The sequence below is a fragment of the Megascapheus bottae genome, chromosome 3 (genome assembly GCF_031878675.1).
Source record: "Megascapheus bottae isolate mThoBot1 chromosome 3, mThoBot2.hap1, whole genome shotgun sequence".
Classification (NCBI taxonomy): Eukaryota; Metazoa; Chordata; class Mammalia; order Rodentia; family Geomyidae; genus Megascapheus; species Megascapheus bottae.
In genome coordinates this window covers 62,548,062-62,572,846 of record NC_143511.1, presented here as the reverse complement: position 1 = coordinate 62,572,846, position 24,785 = coordinate 62,548,062, and the positions used below count along the sequence as shown (strand labels likewise).

The 24,785-nt window shown below is 48.1% G+C and overlaps 1 protein-coding gene across 3 annotated transcripts; it reads right to left on the bottom strand.

The window, feature by feature from the left end:
* Positions 1-1,708: 1,708 nt before the first annotated feature.
* Nans (N-acetylneuraminate synthase) lies at positions 1,709-21,897 on the bottom strand. Of its 3 annotated transcripts, XM_090329151.1 has the most exons (7): positions 21,692-21,897; positions 17,089-17,304; positions 8,419-8,518; positions 6,699-6,853; positions 2,975-3,241; positions 2,891-2,892; positions 1,753-1,976 (listed from the first exon to the last, which is right to left on the bottom strand). In XM_090329151.1, the coding sequence occupies exons 1-7, from the start codon at positions 21,821-21,823 to the stop codon at positions 1,847-1,849; spliced, it is 1,002 nt and encodes a 333-aa protein (XP_090185277.1). In that variant the 5' UTR covers positions 21,824-21,897; the 3' UTR covers positions 1,753-1,846. The 3 variants fall into 3 exon arrangements, with proteins under 3 accessions (XP_090185275.1, XP_090185276.1, XP_090185277.1); XM_090329149.1 differs by lacking the exon at positions 2,891-2,892 and having other exon boundaries at positions 1,709-1,950; positions 21,692-21,895; XM_090329150.1 differs by lacking the exons at positions 2,891-2,892; positions 21,692-21,897 and adding an exon at positions 21,230-21,393 and having other exon boundaries at positions 1,709-1,950.
* Positions 21,898-24,785: the final 2,888 nt, after the last annotated feature.

Genomic DNA, 24,785 nt, shown 5'->3' with positions numbered 1-24,785 from the left:
TAGGAGAGAAAAGTGAGGAATACCAGCCACGAACTGAAGTCTCACACCTCAGTTCTTAGCATTAGCATACCAATTCATGGGTTTTCCTCTGAGTACAACCCAGGATCCACACACACAATCAAAATATATACACACCTTGGGCTTCATGTTCTCACTTGGCTTTTTATTTTTGTAGGTCATGGAGCTTGAACTCAGCCTGAGCGCTATCCCTGAGCGCTGCAGCTCAAGGCTAGTGTTCTACTGCTTGAGCCATAGCACCACTTCCACTTTTCTGGTGGTTAATCGGACATAGGTCTCATGGACTTTAGTACCTGGGCTGGCTTTGAACCAGGATCCTCAGATCTCAGCCTCCTGAGTAGCTAGGATTACAGGTGTGAGCCACCAGTACTGGGTTATCACTTGGCCTTTTCTGTTTAATGTTGGTGTTTTACCACTGGAGTTACACCTCTTGTTCCACATTTTTGGTAGTTAATTGAAGCTAAGAGCCTCTCACCTCATCTTCTTGAGTAGCTAGGATTATAGGCATGAGTCAATAGCCTCTGACTAGATTTTAATTTGGTGCTGAACTGGAACTTGAACCCAGGACCTGGGCACTGTCCCTAAGCTTTTTTTTTTTTTTTTGCCCAGAGTTAGTGCTCTATCACAAGAGCCACAGCTCTACTTCTGGTTTTTCTTTTGGAGCTTAATTGGAGATATGAGTCTCACTCACTTTCCTGCCCAGGCTGGCTGTGAACCATGATCCTCAGATCTCAGCCTTCTGAGTAGCTAGGATTAGAGGGATGAGCCACTTGCACCAGGCTTTGGATTTGCAACTTGCAAGCTCCAAGTCCCAGTTTCCCCTTCCCACTGATCTGGTTGTTTTTGTTTGTTTTTGCCAGTCCTGAGGCTTGAACACAGGGCCTACGTACTGTCCATCAGCTTCTTTTGCTCAAGGCTAGCACTGTACCACTTGAGCCACAATGCCACTTCCAGCCTTTTCTGTTTATGTGGTACTGAGGACTCAAACCCAAAGCTTCATGTATGCTAGATAAGCACTCAACCACTAAGCCCCATTCCCTTCACAACTACACACACCTCATACACAGATGCCAGGCTTTCTCACCAGGCTGTAGTATGCTGCCAGCCTGCCCAGCTGCGGGAGGTCCCACAAGCAAGGCACAAGGCCATTTACTACAGTGTCCAGGGTTCCGCAAGTGCCAGCACAGAGGCCCAGAGAACATGCTGAGAGGCAGGGGAGTGCTTGTTCCCTTCTCCTCAGGGACAAGAGTGCTTTCTTTGGGCCACACAATGCTGTGACCAGTCCCTTCTCTAATATCAATGACCACCACCGAGTGTTCCAGAGGCCAGGGCAGGGAGGAGTGGTGAAAGAAGAGAGGCAACGCAGCTGACTGTAGAGAGAGAGCTCAGAGACAAGCATGCATGCAGCCAGCTCTTGTCCCTGTGGGCCACAGGATACAGGACCTGGATTTGCTTTGAGCTTGTTCCTCTGGGCCAGACAACTTCAAACAGAAATTGTGTTGTTTATCCTTTTTCTTCCCAGTGGGCTGGACCCAGGGCCTGGCCAGAAATGGGGTGTGTGTGTGTGTGTGTGTGTGTGTGTGTGTGTGTGTGCGTGTGTGTATGTGTGTGTGTGTACAATACAACAGCATGTCTCCAGAGAATGCCTCTCCTGCCTATCTCACCCAACACACTGGACAGTAGCAGCAAGGTAACTGAAAATTAGGAGAACTACACTTTATTTTAAGACTTGATTTTCTTGCCATGATTTTCTACTGATTCTTCCAGGATGGTATCATCTTCTTCAATAGTGACCAGAACCTTCTTACCCACTAGATTAAAGATGTCCTCAGGAGGATAGCCTTTGGGCTCGCCCACCTTCACCGTGAGCATGTCCAGGGTTAGAATGGTACCTTCTGGGATTTTCACCTTGGCCACCACAGACTTGCCCAGCTGTGGACAAGAAGGAGACAGTCAGACTCATAGCCGCAGGGTAGCTCCTCCAGACTGCTTCACACCCAAGCTCTTTGCTCAGTTTCTACAGAAACCATGACAACCACTATAGACAGAGGGACATTAGTTCCTATATTCAGCACAGCACCTTATACACACAAGGCCTCAGCCAATACGAGGTAAAGACACCGTCCTGGAGGAGGGGATTGTCCAGGAAGTGTGAGCTCAGGAGACGTAGCCAAAGAGAGCCAGGTTCGATCCCTGTTAGCTGGGGTAAATGCCTTGTCAAATGGCAAGTATCAGTGCCTGTAGCTTGTCAGATGACTATGCAGACTAGTGACAACACATAATCCTGGAACAGCATGCACTCAATACAGGATTACTTGGAAAATTTCACTGTAAACATGGAGAAAAGACAGGTGAGTTGGCTAAGGTGGCCAACAGTCAGGGGATGCCATTCCTGGTCCACAGCTCTGGAGGGACCTTCTAAAAGGGCCATTTTGTTTGGAAAATAGAGTTACAGAGGAAGCAAGTTACTGAGAGCAACTCTGGTCTAGGTCGCAGGACAAGCAGATGAAGGCAGTGAAGCAACATGAATTGGCAGTGGCGCTGCTGCTGCTGCTGCTGCTGCTTCAATGTTCATTCAGTAGCACTTGGATTTTGAATTCAGGGCCTCACAATCTCAGCTTTCTTGCTCATGGCTGGTGCTCCACCACTTGAGCTATGCCTCCAGTCCTGCTTTTTTTTTTTTTGCTGGTTAAATGGAGATGGAGACTGTCAGACTTTTCTGGCCTGAACTGGCTTGGAATCTTAGTCCTCCAGATCTCAGCCTCTTGAGTAGCTGGGATTACAGATATGAGCTACTAGTGTCCAATTCCTTAAATATTTTGAGTCCTCCATCCCTCTCCATAAGAGACCAAGCAATCACCTCTGCAATGACTCCTCCTCTCAGGCAGGGGTGCTATGCCCCCTTCCCCAGTATACTCCCCCTATACAGAGCCCAACAGAGTGGGGCAGCACCCACCTTCTCGTTGCAGGCCATCTCACAGGGCAGCAGCTGCTTGATTGGGGAACCTAGTGCCCGCTCCACAAGGCGCACAGACCGCACCAGCTCAGCCAGCTCTCCAGGCTCCAGTGAGGCCGAGTGGTCACTTCCCTTCCAGGTCTTATCCAGAGTTATATGACGTTCCAGCACCTTGGCTCCCAGAGCCACAGCAGCCACAGATATTGCTATGCCCGTCTCGTGCCCAGAATACCCTATGGGGATATCAGGGAAAAGCTTCTGATACTCCTTTAAAATAGAAAAAGGGATAAAGGTTACCTACCCACTTGGGTGACTCATCTGCGCTGTTTAACTCAGGCGACAAACGATGAGTCTCAGCTCAGCCTCTCACTAGCTGTGCAACCATGAGTAAGATACTGGGACTCTGAGCTCCTCCACTGGAGACCACAGTGCACTTGTGAATGCTCCAAAACAATGGTTACTGCTATTGTCTCAAGACAGGTGGTCATGCCTTAAATCTTAGCTATTCAGGAGGCAGAGATCTCAGGATCATGGTTCAAAGCCAACCTGCATAGGAAAGTCCATGAGACTTTTATCTCCCGTTAACCACCAAAAAGCCAGAAGTGGCACTGTGGCTCAGGTGGCTTGACAGCCTTGAGCAAAAATCTAAGGGAGATTGTGAAGCATTAAGTTCAAGCTCCTATACCAGCACACACACACACACACACACACACACACACACACACACACACACAAAATGAATTTAATGAATGTTTCACTCTGCACAGACTACCAGAAATAAAAACACAACTAAAACTGAAAGCCTGCCTGGGAGTTTGGACTAGTGGTAGAGTGTTTACCTAGTATGCACAAAGACCCAGGTTCAATTCCTCAAAGCCACATACATAAAAAAAAGCTGGAAATGGTGCTGTGGCTCAAGTGATAGAATTTTATCCTTGAGAAAGCTCAAGGACAGTGCTCAGGCCCTGAGTTCAAGCCCCCAGACCGGCAAAAAATAAATAAAAATAAAACCGAAAGCCAAAGTCCATTCAAAAGGCACTAGTCACACTGAATTAGCTTGAGCTGTTAAAACCAAGCCTTCTCTGCACACAGATACCTTTAATTATATACACAACCTGCCCAATCTCAGCACAATCCATTGAAAGAAATGATGAATAATTAACGAATCAAAATAATTCACTGCAACAAAAAACATTCTAAGATGGGTGGGTCTTGTCAGTGAGAGTGAACAGAAGCTTAAGTACAGCAGAAAGACTCAGATGAGGATTATGCACACACACAAAAAAGGGCAGTTGCAAAGCCCTAGGTCAGGACATTCAAACTATGATATAGGCGGCTGAACCTCAGTTGGTGGGTTGGCAAAGTACCTCACATGTGGCCACCATCAGGAGTGAGGATGAAGGGGAGGGGATGTCTATGACATGCCGCAAAACAGAATTAGGGAAAATATCTGGAATTCCAGGTACAAAATTATTAAGAAGCCCAGACTTCAAAATTAAGACCAAATCATGTAACCGAGTACCAATGGCTTAGGCTTATCATACTAGCTACTCAGGAGGCAGAGATCTAAGGATCACGGCTTGAAGCCAGCCCAAGCAGACAAGTCCACAAGATTCTATATCCAACTGATGAACAAAAATGTTGTATTATCACAGTGGAGCACACTGGTCATGTTTGAAAGTGAACTATACAACACAGGTGGAACTGGGAAGGAGGAAATGGGAGAGAATGAGGGAACAGATGACACTGCATGAATGGACATGTAGTCATTCCCTGACCCGTGTCAATGAAATCCCTCAGCACATCACCTCCATAACAATAAAGCAAATTTTAAAAAAAATGTTGCGCTAATGCTGAGCACAGTGGCTCACACCTGTAATCCTAGCTACTCAGGAGACTGAGATCTGAGGATCGGGGTTCAAAGCCAGCCCGGGCACTGAAGTCCCAGAGACTCTTATCTCCAATTAACCACTAGGAAATGGGAAGTGGCACTGAGGCTCAAGGGGTGGGCGTGGTAGCCTTTAGCCTAGAGTTGAAGAGCTCAGGGACAATGCCCAGGCCCTGAGTTCTAGCCCTCCTCCCCCCAAAAAGTGTTGTACTAGAGACACAATTCAAGTGGTGCACTGCCAGCTATGAATGAATGAAGTTGATTAAGAACTCAAGGGGATGCCAGGAGTTTGGCCTAGTGGTAGAGTGCTTACCTAGCATGCACAAAGACCCAGATTTGTCTCTTTAGTACCACATACATAGAAAAAGTTGGAAGTGGCACTGTGGCTCACTCAAGTGGTAGCGCTCTAGCCTTGAGAAAGTCCAAGGACAGTGCTCAGGCCCTGAGTTCAAGCCCCAGGACTGGAAAAGAAAAATAAAAAACAAAAACTCAAGGCCCTAAATTTAAGCCCTAATACTGTCCAAAAGAAAAGGGTTCCCATGGAAAAATAAATATGGAAAGATGGTAACTAAGATTCCTCTTATAGAATACCTACCATAAAGAGTACCTATAGATTCCCCTTATAGGTACCTAGACTAGTCAGATTCCTAGCGGCAGAAAGTACATGGTGTCTGTTGGGGCAGGGAGAGTAGGATGCAGGTGGTGAGCGGGTCCAGGGTTCACTTTCAGGTGATCAGTAGTCTGGAAGGGTGGGGGATGTTGTATAATGTAAATGGATTTACTGCCAACCAATTGTGTAACTGAAAATGGCTAAAAGGCTAGATCATATGTGTATTTTTTATACACATATGGGGCTTGAACTCAGGGCCTGGGTACTGATCTTGGACTTTCTCAAGGCTAGTACTTAACCACTTGAGCCACAGTACAATTTCCAGCTTTTTCTGAATATGTGGTACCCAGGAATCAAAACCAGGGCTTTGTATATGCTATGCAAGTACTCTACCCCTAGGCCACACTCCTGGCCCCATGTGTGTTTTTACAATGAGCACTGGTGGCTCACACCTGTTAACTCTAGCTACACAGCAAGCCAGCTAAGGCAGAAAGTCTATGAGACTCCTATCTCTAATTAACCACTAGAAAACCAGGGTGGTAATGCGGCTCAAAGTGGTGGAATACTAAATACTAGCCCTGAGTGAAAAGCTCAGGAACAGACCCAACAGACCCAGGCCCTAAGTACAAGCTTCACAACCCACACACAAAAAAGGAATACACCAAGAAGGATATGAGCCATCAACTCTAAAGAACTCATAGGCAGACAAAAAGCCCAGAAAGAGGAGCTTGGAGTTTGGCCTTGTGGTAGAGTAGTTGCCTAGCATGCACAAAGACCTGGGACCTGGGTTCAATTCCTCAGTACCACACACATAGAAGCTAGAAGTGGTGCTGTGGCTCAAGTGGTAGAGCTCTAACCTTGAAAAACCCCAAGGACAGTGCTCAGGCCCTGAGTTCAAGCCCCAGGACTGACAAAAAAAAAAAAAAAAAAAAAGCCAGTAAAGATAAGCACTTTTATTGAGAATGGTATTAAGAGCTAAGTGACAGTCACCCTCTTTAGAATACACATGCTTTCAGCTGGTTGGTTCCACTTTAATGTCATAACAACAAAACCATCCACAGAGAATTGCACTATAAAAGAGGCTAGAGCTGATGAGAATGTTGGTTGGAGAGAAGGCTAGAGCTGGTGTGCAGCACTTGCCTACCCAGCCTCAGTTCCACTCATAACCAGAGCAAAATAGGCCCTATCTTTCCCATAGCCACTGTGGCCCCCAGCCTCGCACTCACAGAGATGACGCGCAGGTTGGTGTCCTCAGGCTGCAGTGGGTATGCGCTGGTGCACTGGAGGAAGCAGAAGTTGGGGTTCAGGGGCTTTACAATCTGATAGACTTGCTTCATGGTGTCCATCGACTGCATCCCGCTGGAGATCACCATCGGACGACCTGAGAAAACGCACTTAGTTCAGGGGTCACAGTCTCCTTCAAACACATCCTAGCTGTTGGTGTCAGTTTCTAGCTTAACCATGCACATCTTTTACTAGGCTGTGCCAATGTGGTGGGGGACAGGTGAATGGAGAGCCTTCCTGCCCCAGGCTGTGGGCAATGTGAGTCCCCGCCACCCCAACACCATTCTCCAAAGTTCCACATTCCTAAGAGGCAAGCATCTCGGGGACTGACAGGCTATATGCTATGCTACAGATTGTGCCAGCTCAATAATCCAAAGTGAAGCTTGGTGCCAGAAGCTCTCATTTATTCAGAAGCTAAGATCTGAGGACCAAAGGTAGAAGCTAGCCTGGGCAGGAGAATCCGTGAGCCTCTACTTCCAATTAACTACCAAAAAGCCAGAAGTAGAACTGTGGCTCAACTGGCAGAGCACCAAACTTGAGTCAAAAAGCTTAGGTGGGGGAGGTGGGTGGGAGGCCGGGAGTGTGGCCTAGTGGTAGAGTGCTTGCTTAGCATGCACAAAGCCCTGGGTTTGATTCCTCAGTATCACATATACAGAAAAAGGCAGAAATGGTGTGACTCAAGTGACAAAGTGCTAGTCTTGAGCAAAAAATGTCCAAGGACAGTGTCCAGGCAGGAAAAAAAAGCTAAGGGGTAATTCCCATGCCCTGAGTTCAAGCCCCAGTATTGGTATACATGCACACATATGTATGTATGGATACACATACATACACAAGTGTTCCAATATCCAGAACATTTCTGATGAAGAGGTATCACATGCATCAATTACGGATGGAGCAGAAAGCATTGTAAGAGGCTCTGGGTTGTTAGGAGGTTAGCAGAGACCATTCCCACCATAAAACTACCTCACAAACACCATGTACAGATGGTAGATAGAATATACCTTCAGGGGCTGGGAATGTGACTCAATGGTACCATGCCCATCCAGCATGCAAAAGGACCCAGGTTCCATCCCCAGCACTGCCTCAAAGCCAAAGAGTAGAAGTATGTGCTGTCCAAAAAAGGCTTCTGAAATTCTCCTCATGAGAGCTACCTCAAATAGACTGCTCACATGGAGGTAAAAATGTGTGTTTCGATTTGTTCGGATTTTACAACAAACATGAAACACTTACTTTGTACCTAGGGATGTGTCCCTAGGGATTGCAAACTAAGTAAGTGCTCTATTCCTTGAGCCATGTCCCAACCCATTCTGCTTTAGTTATTTTAGGGATAAAGTTTCAGTTATTCCCAGGCTGGCCTGACCAAGACCATATACCTATAGATCCTATAGATTATATAGGTTATGTAGTTTATAGAGCTCATATAGCTTATATACCTGTGGCAACTGATGCTGTTATTGTTTGAAATGGAGTCTCATGAACTTTGTGCTTAGGCTGGCCTTGAACCACGATCCACCCTATCTCTGCCTCTTGAGTAGCTGGAATTTCCAGCTCATATTTTGTTTCTGAGACACGGTCTTGCTAAATTTGCCAAGACTGGCCTCGAACTTGGGAAGATTCCTATAATTACAGGAGTATGCCACCATGCCCAGTTAAGACACTTACCTTTCTTGGCTGTCTTCTCTAGATATGGAAAGTTGTTTGTGTCTCCAGATCCAACTTTGAAGAATGGAACATTCAGTTCATGCAGAAACTCAACTGCCATCTACAAAAATGAATGAGGAAGTTTCTTCTCACCATTGTGGAACTTGAAAGGCATGTTCTTTCATCACCTCCCAGCATGCACTGCTAGGCCTGACCACCTCACATCTACTACCACCCTTGATGGGCTCCACAAAACTGCAGAACACAACATATTCATATCTAAAATACCACAGTAGGGCTGGGAATGTGGCTTTGTGGCAGAGTGCTTGTCTAGCATACCTGAGGCCCTGGGTTTAATTCCCTGGTACCAAATAAACAAAACAAAAAAATTAAATAACTCATAATTTAAAAACAAAAACTATCACAAAAACTTATGGCTGAGTGCCTGTGGGTTATGCCTATAACCCTAGCTACTCAGGAGGCTGAGATCTGAGAACCACAGCGCAAAGCCAGCCCAGGCAGGAAAGTCTTCAGATCTCAGCCTCTCAGGAGCTCCATGACCAAAAAAAAAAAAAAAGTTTACTTTCCAATTAACCACCAGAAAACCTGAAGTAGAGCTGTGGCTCAAAGTGATAGAGCGCTAGCCTTGAGTCAAAGAGCTCAAGGACAGCACCCAGTCCCTGAGTTCAAACCCCAAAAGAGAAAGAAAAAAGTTTACCTATAGAGATGGGCAACTTTCATGAAATTCTATTTTCAAGTGACAAAAAAGTGGGGGTTGGAGGAAAAATCCTGCTGGGAAGGGAGGGGAACTACTACCACTACTACCACCTACTGGCCGCTTAGAAAACTGCCAGTTTAAGCCGAGCACCTTGGCTCATGCCTGTAATCCTAGCTACTTAGGAGGCTGAGATCTGAGGATCAAGGTTCAAAGCCAGCCTGGGCACAAAAGGACCTGAGACTCTTATCTCCAACTAACCTCTAGAAAACGGGAAATGGGGCTTGGCTCAAGGATAGGGCGGTAGCCTTGAGCTGAAGAGCTCAGGGACAGCACCCAGGCTAGTTCAAGCCCCGTGACTCACAAAAAAAAAAAAGGAAAACTGCCAGTTTGGATTCCTGGAAAGGGTGGCAACTTCAGTTAATGCGGCAACAGTCTTTCCATAGCACACAGGCTGAGCCAGAACTGGTGGTCCCTTTCTCTCTGTGGGCTTCTTGGCTTCCTCAGCCTGCTCTCCTTGCTGTCAGATACCTGCTCCATCAGCAAGGTCTTAGGACTTCCTTCTTTCGCCTCTGAAAGTGACTTAGCCATGTGTAGGGCCACTCCTTGGGCACCCAGTTGGGTTCAGTGCCCAGAAGAGGGCTCTCTAAACAGGCAGGTTTGGGAAGAGTGCCTCATTATCATGGATCTTTAGAGGCTATAGTAGACAACCTGTTTGACTTAATGTTTGCCAAATTTATGTGAAGAGCTTTGTGCTGGTCCTGGAGCTTGGACAGGGCCTGGGCATTGTTCCTGAGCTTTTCTGCTCAAGGATGATGCTCTACTACTTGAGCTACAGCTCCACTTTGGGCACTTTGCTGGTTAATTGGAGATATAGACTTTCCTATCTGAGCTGGCCTCGAACCACAGTCCTTAGTTCTCAGCTTCCTGAGTAACTAGGATTACAGGCATGAGCCACTGGCACAGGGCTAATGAACTAATTTGGGGGGTCGGTCTTGAGGCTTGTACTCTGGGCCTGGGCGCTGTCCCTGAGCTCTTCAGCTCAAGGCTATAGCCCTACCCCTTGAGTCAGGTGCCACTTCTGGTTTTCTAGTGGTTAATTGGAGGTAAAAGTCTTACAGACTTGGGGCTGAGAGTTTGGCCTAGTGGTAGAGTGCTTGCCTAGCATGCATGAAACCCGAGTTCCATTCCTCAGTACCACATATATAGAAAAAGCCAGAAATGGTGCTGTGGCTCAAGTGGTAGAGCTCCAGCCTTGAGAAAGTCCAAGGACAGTGCTCAGGACTTGAGTTCAAGCCCCAGGAATGGCAAAAAAAAAAAAAGTCTCATGGACTTAAGTGCCCTGGCTGGCTTTGAACTGCAATCTTCAGGTCTCAGCCTCCTAAGAAGCTAGGATTACGGATGTGAGTCACTGCATCCGGCCCTGATGAATACTTTAAACTCTAATTCAATAAACAAATTACAGTTGACCCTGTGTAGGCACAGAATTCCTTCTCCCTGTTGTATACTGACAAACTCAGAAAATACTGGTCTAGGGGGTGAGAGAAAGGAAAAAGGAGGACACGGGGCCATTCTTGGTTTTCAGACAGGGTCACAAGATATAGTGCATGCCAGCCTTCAACTTGCAATGTTCTTGCCGCAGCCTGACAAGTATTGGGATTGAGAGCGAGGTGTTTCAAAAGTTCCCTGATGCTGGGCACCAGTGGCTCTTGTCTGTTACTTAGGAGGCTGAGATCTGAGAAACAGAGTTTTGAAGTCAGACTGGCAAACAAATCCAAAAGATACTTACCTACAATGAAACCATTCTTACCTCTAAAATGTACCTCTACTTCCAAGCCAGAAGTGGAAATGGGAATGTTAAGAGGATAGCCTTGAGCCAGGCACCTGTAATTCTAGCTACTCAGGAGGCTGAGATCTGAGATTGGTTTGAAGCCAGCTGGGGCACCAAAGTCCAAGAAATTCTTATCCCCAATTAATCACCAGAAAACCGGAAGTGGTGCTGTGGCTCAAATGCGGCTCAAGTGCTCGAGGCTATCCTTGAGCCCAAGAGCTGAGGGACAGTGCTAGGCCCAGAGTTCAGGCCCTGAGGCCAAAAAAAGAAAAAAAGAATGACAGCTTTGAAGGAAAGAGATAAGGAACAGCCGCCAGGCCTTGCGTTCAAAACCAAGCGGGTTAGGCATGCGCCCGCACGCGCGCGCACATGCGCGCGCACACACACACACAAACACACACACACACACACACACAGAGCAAGCAAGAGTGTGAGGCTCTGATTTCAAGGCCCAGAATTGGCACCAAAAACTAACAAAACAAAGCATATTCTCTCCTCTCAGCTGTAGATCCTGCAGGAGGCAGGGAAGAGGCTCACGGTGATGAGCTGAGAAGAAAGGACCCCCAGGTAGGTCAAACTGCAGCATAAAAGTCTGTCAGAAGGCGCTGTGTCACATGCTGGGTGGGCAGGAAAGAGAGGAGCCTGGAACTGGTAGCTCACACCTTATATCCTAGCTATTCAAGAGACTGACATCTGAGAGTCATGGTTCAAAGGCAGCTCTAGCAGGACAGTCTGGGTGACTCCAATCACCATTAAACTACCAAAAAAGCTACAAGTAGATCGGTGGCTTCAATGGCAGAGGGCTAGTTTTGAGCAAAAGAAGCTCAGGGTCAGAGTCCAGACCCTAAGTTCAAGTCCCAGGACTGGCACAAAGAGTGGGAGGGGAGAGCAGGTAGGGAGAGAGGGGCACTGCAGAGGCAGGGGCTGGCAGGAGGTCAGCTATGCTGTGGTGGTCACTGCTGTAAGCTAAAAGTGTCCTCTAGGGTACTGCTAAGATAATGCTTGCTAAGTTCACATATGCTAAGGTCACACTAAGGTCATGCCTTCTACTTGCTTCTTCCACAGAACTCTCCCTTTTCTGCCCTGGAAGTTTTCTTGGCCTTAATAAAATCTGGCCACACCTTCCCTTAGCCCACAAAGAACTACAAGAACAGCATATGCCTGCTGTCTATGAGGAAGTCCGCCTGGGTAAATACCCAGCCCTACCTGCTCAGCCAACACGGAACAAGAGAGCAGCCCAAGGCCAACATCTCCAACGGCTGCAGGACAGGAAAGGGCAGCTCAGCAGCCAGTGTCAATGAATGTTTTTCTAAAGGGTTGTGTTTATTGAAAGATGTTCGGTGTATTTAATCTTAGTTGGTTTGCGTTTATTTTAAGTCACACACACACACACACAGACCCGTTACAGTATCTGCTTTCCCTCTGTGGAAGGCTACAGAGCAGCTAGGATGACACGTGTGAGCCATAGCACCTGGCTCGGAAATATTTTTTTTTTTTTGCCAGTCCTGGGCTTGAGCTCAGGGCCTGAGCACTGTCCTTGGACTTTCTCAAGGCTAGAGCTCTACCACTTGAGCCTCAGCACCACATCTGACTTTTTTCTATGTATGTGGTACCAAGGAATCGAACCCGGGTCTTCATGCATGCTAGGCAAGCACTTTAACCACTAGGCCAAACTCCCGGCCCCATCGGAAATATTTTTTTTAAAAAGATGGTTTGGAGACTGGGAATGTGGCCTTGTGGTACAGTGCTTGCCTAGCATGCACACAGAAAAAGCAGGAAGTGGTACTGGGCTCAAGTGGTAGAGTGCTAGCCTTGGGCAAAAGTGCTAAAGGACAATGGCCAGGCCCTAAGAACAAGCTCCAGGACCAGCCAAAAAAAAAAGGGGGGAGGAGGGAGAGGATTGGGAGTGTAGCCTAGTGGTAGAGGGCTTGCCTAGCATGCATGAAGCCCTGGTTTCAATTCCTTGTCAGTACCACATACATAGAAAAAGCAGGAAGTGGCTCACATGGCAGAGTGCTAGCCTTGAGCAAAAAGTGTCCAGGCCTTGAGTTCAAGCAAAAACAAACATAAAAAGTCTTGTCCAGATGCCCCACAAAAGATAAGCAAATTCAAATGGAATTTTACACAGCCACCAGAAAGAACAGATTCTGTCATTTGCAGGGAAATGGATGGATCTAACACAAACCATGTTAAGGGAGGTAAGCCAAGCTCAGAGACCAAATGGCTCCTGTTTTCTCATATGAGAAAGTTAGATCTAAAATACTTAGGACATCATAAAATTATATAGGACTCTATTCACACACTGAAACCAAAGGTTGATATTCTTAGGAGAGAAATGCAAAGGTATAATATCTATGTGCATCTGATAATACTTATCAAAATGAATTCCACGAAATGGAAAAAAATAAGGTTTATATCTATTCCTATTTAATGATTAAAAATTCAACAAATTTCTGGGAGGGGGGGTAGTGTTTTTATTTTCAGGTAACTATAGATTTGTATGCAGCTACAAGAAATAATGTCACTGCAAGACTCCCCCATGATACCCCTGGCCAAGCACACTCCCCTTTCCCTCTAACCTGCACCACATTCTTGCCTGCTCTCCATCAGAACAGTGAGAAAGCTCTACATACACACAGCACTAGGCCTACCATCCCAGAGGGGCATCATATGTTGTATGCCAAGCAGTTCATGCCTCTTTTTTTTTTAAATTTTTTAAGGTAAACAGAGTAAGTTTACTTAAAAGTGGTAAGAAAGCTGTGAAAGGAAGATAGAGACTCTCCTACTGGAGAGGCCCAAAGAAGGTTTTTGTTTCTAAATTGTTTGAGGGCAGGGCTGTGTGTGTGTGTGTGTGTGTGTGTGTGTGTCCATGTGCGCATGCATGTGCACGCATACAGAGCACCAGGGCCTGCGTCCTGACCCTGTGTTTCTTTCTTTTTTTTTTTTTGCCAGTCCTGGGCTTGAGCTCAGGGCCTGAGCACTGTCCTTGGACTTTCTCAAGGCTAGAGCTCTACCACTTGAGCCTCAGCACCATTTCTGGCTTTTTTCTATGTATGTGGTACCGAGGAATCGAACCCGGGTCTTCATGCATGCTAGGCAAGCACTCTACCACTAGGCCAAACTCCCGGCCCCCACCCTGTGTTTCTTATGCTCAAGGTTAACCCTCTGCCACTTGGGCCACAGCTCAACTCCTAGTTTGTTTGGTGGTTTACTGGAAATAAGAGTCTCATAGACTTTCTTGGCTGGCTTCAAATCATGATCCTCAGATCTCAGCCTCCTGACTAGCCACCAGCACAACTTGCTTTCTTTCTCTTTCTCTCTCCTTCCCTCCCTCCCTCCCTTTCTCAGAGACAGACTCTTTCTCTCTCCTTTCTTCCCTCCCTCCCTCTCTCCTCCCACCCTTTTCTTTTTTTTCTTTCTGCTAGTCCTGGAGCTTGAACTCAGGGCCTGAGCCTTGTCCTTGGGCTTTCCTCAAGGCTAGCACTCTACCACTTAAACCATAGCACCAGCTTTTTCTGTGTATGTGGTACCAAGGCTCTATGCACGCTAGGCAAGCACTCTACCACCAGGCCACGCTCCTGAATCTCTCTTATTTTATTTATTTATTTTTTTAATGTAGATATTGGGGGTTGAACTCAGGGCTTTACATTCTCACTAAGCTTTTGGTGTGTTCAAGACTGGCATTCTTCTACTTACGCCATACCTCCAGTTCTGACCTTTTTGCTGGCTTCCTGAAAATGAGTCTGTTGGATTATCTGTCCAGGCTGGCTCTGAGCCATAATCCTTAGATCTCAGCCTTCTGAATGGGTGGGATTACAGATGTGAGTCATTGATACCTGGCTCCAAGCACTTTTTTGCTGGCTATTTTGGGGATAAAGAGTCTAGTAGACTTTTCTGCTCAGGCTGGCTTCAAATACAACCCTCCATATCTCAGTCTCCTGAGGAGCTAAGATTACAGATAAAATTCAATGGTATCCATAAAAATTACCATTTTAAATGAGTGATTTATGTCTCAATAAAGCTGTTCTAAAAAGAAACTGGCCAGCCAGTTGTGGAGGCTCATGCTTGTAATCCTAGCTACTCAGGAGGCTGAGATCTGAGGATGGAGGTTCAAAGCCAGCCTGGCACTGAAGAAACTAAAGAACATGAGACTCTTACCTCCAATTAAGCACTAGAAAACCCAAAGTGAAGCCGAGCCTGGTGGCTCACACCTGTAATCCTAGTTACTCAGAAGGCTGAGATCTGAGGATTGAGGTTCAAAGCCAGCCTGGGCACAAAAACACCTGAGACTCATCTCCAATTAACCTCCAATAAATGGGAAGTAGGACTTGGCTCATGGGTAGGGCGGTAGCCTTGAGCTGAAGAGCTCAGGGACAGTGCCCAGTCCCCAATCTGAGTTCAAACCCCAAAGCCCACCAAAATAAGTAAACACACACACACACACACACACACACGTATATATACACATAGATGACTTTAGGAGGACACTAATCAAAAGAGATGATAGATAATTATCACGGGTCAGTTTTCCCTCCCTTTCTTATGTTCTAAACTTTCTGTACTATTACATGATTTCTCCAAGTAAAACTGTTGCCATTCAGAAAAAAAGAGAAGCTGAGAGTATGCTGGGAGACAAGTCACACTACAGAAGGGCCCTGACTCCTGGCACGAGCTGGACTCTTCCAGGATGTCAGCCTGGCCCAGTCAGGACACCCATTGACCACCTGAGAGCCACTCCCTTCTGGATGAGGTCAATGCCATCCCATCCAAGCCCATTGGACCTCATCAGCAAGGTGCCCTGGCTCCCGATCTAGATCCCTTTCCCCTGGGAGAGCTTGATCCCCAAGTTTGAGGGACAGTGAAGGGTCCACTGAGACTGTCTCTACATCTCAAAGACAACTTTGTTTTTGTGGAGTTTTTCTTTGTTTTGTGCTAGTACTGGGGCTTGAACTCAAGTCTTCAACATTGTCTCTTAACTTTTTTTACTCAAGACTGATGTTCTAACTACTTGAGCCACAGCTCCACTGTCAACTTTTTTTCTTTTTTCCCCGGTTGGTCGTGGGACTTGAACTCTATGCCTGGGTACTGGCCCTGAGCTCTTCAGCCCAAGGATACTGTCCTACTTCTGGGCCTAGGCATTGTCCCTGAACTCTTCAAGGTTACTGCCCTATCCCTTGAGCCACAGTGCCACTTCCAGTTTTCTAGTGGATAATTAGAAATAAGTCTCACAGTCTTTAGTGCCCAGTTTGGCTTTAAACCGGAATCCTCAGATCTCAGCCTCCTGAGTAGCTAGGATTACAGGTGTGAGCCACTGTGTGCTCAGCGACAACTTTTTTTTTTTTTTTTTGCCAGTCCTGGGCTTGAGCTCAGGGCATGAACCCTGTCCTTGGACTTTCTCAAGGCTAGAGCTCTACCACTTGAGCCTCAGCACCACTTCCGGCTTTTTTCTACATATGTGGTACCGAGGAATTGAACCCCCAACAACTTTGGTTTTTTTTTTTTTGGCCCCTTTCTCTTTCTGGCCCCGCTCGCTCCGGCCCTGCTCGCTCCGGCCCGGCTAGGCCCCCTTTCTAGCTCAGGCCCCGCTCGCTCCGGCCCCGCTTGCTTCCGCCAGGCTCGCTCCAGCTTGCTCTTGGCCCCGCTCGCTCCGGCCCTGGCTTGCTCTGGCCCCGCTCGCTCCGGCCCGGCCAGCTCTCGCTTGCTCCTGGCTCTGCTCGCTCCGGCCCCTTCTCGCTCTGGCCCCGCTCGCTCCGGCCACCACTCGGTTGGGCTCTGTTCACTTCAGCTCAGCTCGCTTCTTTTCGCTCTCTGTCGCCGTCGCAGTCTTGTCTCTGCCACTTTTCCGGTTTGGTTGTGTCTCGTCTCTGCCACTTCCGGCTTGGTTGTGTATGTGGGATACCGAGGAATCGAACCCGGGTCTTTGTGCATGCTAGTCAAGCACTTTAACCGCTAGGCCAAACTCCCGGGCCCCAACTTTGTTTTTTAAAACCACATTACTTTCTCACAAACATCACTGGCCTGGCACCTGTTGGCTTCCCACTTAGCTGAGCAAAGAAGCAAGCAAGGGGCTTCAGCTGGCTCTAAGACAAAAGCTACCCACTGCCCACTGCTTGTGAAAGTGGCAAAGGAATGGCAGAGGACTCACCTCATCCATGCCAGAGGCAGTGAAGAAGATGCCCACGTCCTGCGCATACTGCTGCAGCTCCTTGTACTGGTCATGGCTGAATTCCAGGTGCCGTTTGTGCTCCCCGTATGTCTTGCCCCAGGAGTGTTTCGAAGTGTAGGGCCTCTGTAGAGCCTTCCGGTTAAACTTGAATTCCAGCTCGCTCTTCTGGAACTTGGCACAATCAGCCCCACACTCCTGCAACACAGCAGGGTGCCCTTCAGTGACCAGGGGATTCTCAGAGCGGAAACTGCAGGGCAGCAAGATTACAGCAGTACATCTGAAGACGAGGTGGACAGACTGATCTTAAGAACCCGCAAAGAAAAAGAGATGGAAGGAAAGTCTGGAATGGAAAAAAAAAAAAATGTTTGGAGATGGGAGATTCCCCTCTCCCTCCCTGTTAGTCATGGGGCTTGAACTCTGGACCAGAACCCTGTCCCTGAGCTCTGCAGCTCAAGGCTAGCACTCTACCACTTGAGCCACAGCACCACTTCTGGTTTTCTGATGGTTAATTGGAGATAAGAGTCTCAAGAACTTTAGTGCCCAGGCTGGCTTGGAATCAAATCCTCAGAAATCAGCTAAAACAAGAAGCTGGGCGTAGTGGCTCATGCCTATAATCCTAGCTACTCAGGAGGCTGAGCCCCAGGACTGGCAGGGAAAAAAGTCTTACAGACTTTCCTGCCTGAGCTGACTGTGAACTGTGATGCTCAGATCTCAGACTCCCGAGCAGCTAGGATTACAAGCATGAGCCACTGGTGCCAGTTTAGCCCGATTTTAAAACTGCTCTGAGGAACCTCTACAGATACATGAAAATAAAGGGTGTAGACTTTTCTCTGTGTGTGTGTGTGTGTGTGTGTGTGTGTGTGTGTGTGTGTGTGTGTGTGTGTGTGTGTGTGTGTGTGTGTGTGTGTGCTGGAGCTGAATTCAACCAAACCACTTAAGCCACACTTCTAGCCTTTTATTCATTTTTTTTTTTTGGCCAGTCTGGGGCTTGAACTCAGGGCCTAGGCACTGTCCTTGGACACTTTTTTGCTTAAGGCTAGTGCCCTGCCACTTGAGCCACAGCACCACTTTCGTCTTTTTCTAAGTATATGGTACCAAAGAATTGAACCCAAGGCTTTGTGCATGCTAGGCGAGCACTCTCCCATTAGGCTACGTTCCTGGCCCCCTTTTACTCACTTTTAACACAATAATAGCAAAAAACCATCACCATCACCACCACCACCACCAACAACAACAAATACACTCTAAGTCAGGCACGGGTGGCTCACTCCTGTAATCCTAGCTACTCAGGAGGATGAGATCTGAGAACTGCAGTTCAAATCCAACCTGGACAGGAAAGTCCATGAGACTCATCTTCAATTAACCACCAGAAAACCAGAAGCAGAGCTATGGTTCAAAGTGGTAGCGCGCAGACCGGGAGTGTGGCTCAAGTGGTAGAGTCCTAGCCTTGAGAATGCTCAAGGATAGTGCTCGAGCCCTGAGTTCAAACCCCAAGATAGGCAAAACAAACAAACAAACAAAAAAACAAAGTGGTAGAAAGCTACTTTTGAGCACAAAAGATCAGGGACAGCTCCCAGGCCTTCAGTCCAAGTCCCATGGCCAAAAACAAACAAACTCTACTTTTACTATTGTAAATATTCACATGAGCAAGTCAGATGGAACATAATCCACATTAAGTAACTAGCAAATGTCACTTCAAATGGCACTACAAATGGCAGCAAAGTCAAATAAAATTTTTTAAATCCTGAAATATAAGGATTTTAGGAAATTCTACTACTTCAGTTGAGCACCAGTAGTTCCCATTTGTAATCCTAGCTACTCAGGAGGCTGAGACTTGGAGGATCATGGTTCAAATCCTGCCTAGGCAGAAAAGTGCTCAATATAATATCTCTAAAATAAGCAACCTAATTCTAGACTGGAGACACACCCCCAGTGATAGAGTGCCAGCTCAATCAAGAAAGCTGAGTGAGAGGGGCCAAGTGTTTGGCCTAGTGGTAGAGTGCTTGCCTAGCATACATAAAGACCCGGGTTTGATCGGTACCACATACATAGAAAAAGCTGGAAGTAGTGCTTTAGCTCAAGTGGTAGAGCTCTAGCCTTGAGAAAGCTCAGGACTCAGGCCCTGAGTTCAAGCCCCAGGACTGGCAAAAAAAAAAAAAAAAAAAAGAAAGCTGAGTAAGAAAGTGAGGGCTGTGAGTTCAAACTCCAGTACCAGCATATTCACACACACACACATACACACACATACAACACTCACAGTACAGCAAACAATGCTGAAGCTGAAAGAAGAAAAAGTCACCTGTCAAAAGATTTATTCCCTAGTTAATGTGTACTGACTCTGTCTATGACTCTGTACTATAATATAGCCTGAAGCCTACTACTTTCCCACCACCACCTAAGACTAAAGAAACTAACTTTTGTGTTTCCATGGCTTCCCTATCTCCAGGTGTTTTACAACCTCAGCATGCAGCAAAGAGTCACACCTTGACAAAACAGACTGCTCCTTTACATTAAAAGCAGGAATTTCCCCCTAGAAAACCTTACAATAAGGGCAGGGAGTTTAGCCTAGTGGTAGGAGTATTTACCTAGCATGCATGAAGATCCTGGTTTGACTGCTGGGTACCATATACATAGAAAAATGCCAGGAGAGGTGCTGTGGCTCAGATGATAGAGCTCTAGCCTTGAGAAAGCCCAAAGACTGTGCTCAAGCCCTGAGTTCAGTCCCTACAACTGGCAAGAAAGAAAGAACGAAGGAAGGAAGGAAGGAAGGAAAGAAGGAAGGAAGGAAGGAGAAGGGAAGGGAAGGGAAAGGAAAGGACAGGAAATGAAAGGAAAGGAAAGGAAAGAAAGGAAGGAAGGAAGAAAGGAAAGGAAGGAAGGAAGAAAAGAGAGAGAGAGAGAGAGAGAGAGAGAGAGAGAGAGAGAGAGAGAGAGAGAGAGAGAGAGAGAGAGAGAGAGACCTTAGGATATAAGGGCTACATTCCAGTGGTCAAAGCAAAGATTTCTTTTTCTTTCTTTTCTTTTTTTTTTTGCCAGTTCTGAGGCTTGAACTCAAAGCCTGGGCACTATCCTTGAGCTCTCTCAAGGCTAATAGTGTACCACTTGAGCCACAGCACCACTTCCACCTTTTTCTGTGTATGTGGTACTAAAGAATAAAATCCATTTGTGCATGCTACACAAACATTCTACCACTAGGCAACATCCCAGTCCTGCAAAGATTTCTTAAAGCCCATTATTGACCAGCTGTGTACTCGGGCAAGTCACCTCTCAGTGCCTTGAGAATGAAATCAGCACCTCCTGCCTTGAGTTGTTTCAAAAAAAAAAAATTATACAATGCGTGGGTTACATGAACTACAGCACTTAACCCAAATTGTTGGCAATTTAATTGTTAGAAATGGATAGTTTTTACAATTTATTGGTTAGGTGTCTATTAAAAAAAAATTCCTGAGGGGCCGGGAGTTTAGCCTAGTGGTAGAGTGCTTGCCTAGCATGCAGGAAGACCCGGGTTCGATTCCTTGGTACCACATATATAGAAAAAGCCGGAAGTGGTGCTGAGGCTCAAGTGGTAGAGTTCTAGCCTTGAGAAAAATCCAAGGACAGTGCTCAGCCCCTGAGCTAAAGCCCAGGACTGGGAAAAAAAAAAAAAAAAAAAAAGAATCCTGAAAGAAGAATGAAAACTAATCATCTGAAATCTAAAGATCTGAAATCAGGTGAACACTACTGATGAAAGGAAAGGTGACCAGAACTATACTAAACTAAGGACTCAACCTTACGCATAGTGACAGTTTATCTCTTCAAAGGGGATTCACAATAATCACAATGAAGTGATGGGGTACAAAGGGATCCTAGCCACTCAGGAGGCTGAGATCTGAGGACTGCAGTTTGAAGGCGGTCTGGGCAGGAAAGTCCATGAGCTTCTTATCTCCAATTAGCCAACCTAAAAACTGGAAGTGGAGCTGTGGCTCAAAGTGAGAGATTGCTAGCCTTGAGGACAGAAGCTCAGGAACAGCACCCAGGCCCTAAATGCAAGCCCCATGGCCGGAGGGGGGTGGGGGGAGGTGTCCAAGTGGTCCTGAAGATGAGTGGAAAGTTACCGAGCCTCAGGAGCATGACTACTCACAAACATCTGATCTCTCACAAGCGTCGACCTTCATGGAGTCGTGTGCCCCGTTCCACACACTCGAGAGCTCCACTGGGCTGTTACCTCACTCGATACTCAACACAGTGCTCTGAAGCCAGGACACGAGGAAACTGAAGCTCACCCAGCTCGTTCAATACCCAGGACGTAAACTCGCGACTCGGGGACCGGCGGACGACAGTCCGTTCCGGGGCTGGCCGACAGTCACTCCACGAGGGAAGAAGGGGGCTTGGTCGCCTAGATCCTGATGTCTGCCCCCCCCCCCCCGACCCCGGGGTAAGATCTGGGCCCAGTGTGTGCGGCTGGAGTGGGACGGAGGAGATGCGGAAAAGTCCGGGGGAAGGCGCGGAGGATGAGGGAGGAAAGCGAACCGGCGGCGCGCGGACCCCGGGGGAGGCCGGCCACGCCCTCCCCGCCGCCCTCCCTGCCAGCGCGGCCCCTCACCTTGGCCATGCGGATCATGCGCTTGGCCACGTCCAGGTCGCCCTGGTGATTCTGGCCGATCTCGGCAATGATGAAGCATGGGTGCTTCCCGCCTACCCAGCGCCCGGGGCACAGCTCCAGTTCCAGAGGCATCACCCCGGCTCGCGCAACCGCGCCTCACTCCCGAATCCGTCAGAGCACAGTCCAGAGCGGGTCTCCAAGCCGGCCCGACCACGTCAGCCCCGCAGCCGCCGGCGCCGCCAATCGCCGGGCCCCGCCTCGTTCCCGACAGCCAATCGGGGTCGGGCGTGCGTGAGGGCGGGGCTCGGCGAGGGAAGAGCGAGCGGAGGGGGCGGGACGAGGGCGGTGCGTCCGCTCCCGCGCGGCGTGGGGCAGGCTGGCGGGAAGCGCAGGCGCGGACGGTCCTCTCGGTGCTCGCGGCGGCTCCCGTAGGAGACTGCTCTCCCCTCCGCAAGTGGGCCGCGGAAGGGCGCCCGACGACGTCCTGGGAAAAGCAAGATTCCGGAGTGCCTGACGGTTGTGTTCCTTTTTCCTCTGAAGCCAGACGATAATATAAGGTGGACGCCCATGGCTCTCGCCTGGGATCCTAGCTGCTCAGGGGGCCGAGATGTGAGAAGCGCGGCTGGAAGCCAGCCCGTGGGGGAGAAGGTCTGGGAGGCGCTGCCCTCCAGTTAACCGCAGACAGGCCGGACGTGGGGCTGTTGAGCCAAGAAAGCTCACGCGAGGACAGTGCCCAGGACCTGAGTTCAAGCCCCAGGATCAACACACACACACACACAGTGCCCAGGACCTGACTTCAAGCCCCAGGATCAACACACACACACACACACACACACACACACACAGTGCCCAGGACCTGAGTTCAAGCTCCAGGATCAACAAACACAGTGCCCAGGACCTGAGTTCAAGCCCCAGGATCAACACACACACACACACACACAGTGCCCAGGACCTGAGTTCAAGCCCCAGGATCAACACACACACACACACACAATGGGGGCCCGGAGGACTCATCCCTGTTACTGGAGTGTACCAGGCAAGAGAGTACCTCATTTTGGAGAAGCGGCAGTACCCAGAGTGCCATGAGCCTGAGGCTGAAGAATGAAAAACTCAAAGAGACCCAGAGCCACTCATAGTTTGCCCCATTTCTCTGAAACTCCGAAAACGGACTCTGAAAAGCCTCCTGCAGGGCATGGTGACTCACGCCTGTAATCCTAGTTACTCAGGAGGCTGAGATCAGGATCTGTTTCAAAGCCAGCCTGGGCACTGAAGTTTATGAGACTCTTATCTCCAATTAACCACTGGAAAACCCCCGAGCTATGGCTCCAGGGGTAGGGTGGTAGCCTTGAGCTGAAGAGCTCAGGGACTACTCCAGGCCCAGAATTCCAGTCCCAGGACAGGTGGGAGGAAGGTGAGGCAGGTGGGGGGAAGTCTCCTATTAGGACTCCTGCCTAATGTCTTAACACAGTATGGCCCAGATATCAAAAACTAGTTTCAGTCCCCCATAAAGGGTGGTGGATTGCTACTTCCAGGCCTTGGCAAAGTGTGAATGCCACTTTGCATTCCTCCAACTCCCAGGCATAGCCTTGCCTGTCCTTCTGCAGATTCTTCAGCCTGGCAATTCCTTCCATTCGTATCTTTCATCTCCCCAACGACTTTCTCCGAGCTTCCATGGAACTGTCTCCTTTGCTCACTTTTCACCCAAAGGGAACCCTGTCTTTCCCTCTAGTTGGTGAACTCGAACTCCATGTTACAGCAGAGACACCAACTCAGCTCCAAACCTAATATAAAACCCTAGGAATCTGCAGTACCCAGAAGAGGCGGAGGCCCACTCTCCCTCCTATGGGATAGGGCCTTGGGTTGGAACTGTGACTTGAAGGGCAAGATGGTCTCTGCTGCATCCCCAGACACCAAACACAGGACTTCCCAATGCTTAGTAGATGCCAAGAGACACTTTGTTAATGAGCAAGTATGGGGAAGAAAAGTTGGCAGGGAAGACAGGTATAATTGACCTCATCCACTCACCTTCAACCTTTATCTGTGTGTCTCTTGTGTGAACATGATCATTTCTGAGTCACTGAGTAGCTTGTCACTGAAGTCAGAGTTCTGGCAAGTTCCTCTGAGGAACTCAGGCTCTCCCACCCCAGCTGCCAAGGTCCTGTCCTGGTGTCAAGGGGCCAGAATCTGATTCTCTCTCAAGGTTCTGAGCTGTTCCATTGCTGGCCATAATTCCCCACACCTACCTCCCGCACCCAGAACCTTGGACCCCTTCTCTAGCAGAAACAGGACTCCCAACAGGAGCAAGATTCTTGCCTGTCTCTGAGTGAACCAACTCCCTCACCCTTGGTGTCAGGTTTCTCTTGAAGGATTTTAACCTATGATACCCATACCTTCTCTGCCTCCATTTCCCAATTGGACCTCAGTCACACATCCAGAAATTCATTCCTGAGTGTCTGCTTGCGTGCTTGGCTCACATCAGACACTGGGAATGGCATGGGAAGTAAGGGGCCACGGGTCTTTTCCTGTGAAGTGTAAGGTACAATAAAAGTTATTTATAATAAAGGTGAACTATATAAATGCATAAACTAGGACTAGGAATATGGCTTACAGGTAGAGTTCCTGCCTAGCATGCATGAAGCCATGGGTTTGATTCCTCAGTGTCACATAAACAAAAATCTGAAAGTGATGCTGTGGCTCAAGTGGTAGAGTGCTAGCCTTGACACAGAGAGGCTCAGGGATAGACCCCAGGCCCTGAGTTCAAGCTCCACGATCGGCAAAAATAAATAAATGTGTAAACTATATTGCCGGGGCCAACCGGCAGCAAACCAGGGTTCGCAGATTGGGGTTCCTGAAATAGGGGACAAGGACTAGGAAGAAAAAGAAGAGAGACAGACACACCGGGTCCGGGATGTCCGCAGTCCAGGCAAAGACTGACTAGACTGCCGCGTTTATTTTCCCCTCCCCCTTCTTCCCTCCTCTTCTCCCAGGCAACCTCCAGGTGTTACATTCATATGGTAATTCTCAGGTCATTTACATAGAATAGGGCCAGAAAGCAATAAGACAATATAGCCATCGTCTGATGCAAGTCAAGGTA

Coding starts and splice junctions, on each gene's coding strand:
- Nans (XM_090329149.1), bottom strand. CDS start 21,823: ATGCCTCTGGAACTGGAGCTGTGCCCCGGGCGCTGGGTAGGCGGGAAG. Junction 8,519..17,088: donor CTGCCTCTGGCATGGATGAG/GTGAGTCCTCTG, acceptor TCATTTTTGTAG/ATGGCAGTTGAGTTTCTGCA. Junction 1,951..2,974: donor AGATGGCCTGCAACGAGAAG/GTGGGTGCTGCC, acceptor TCTTGTCCACAG/CTGGGCAAGTCTGTGGTGGC.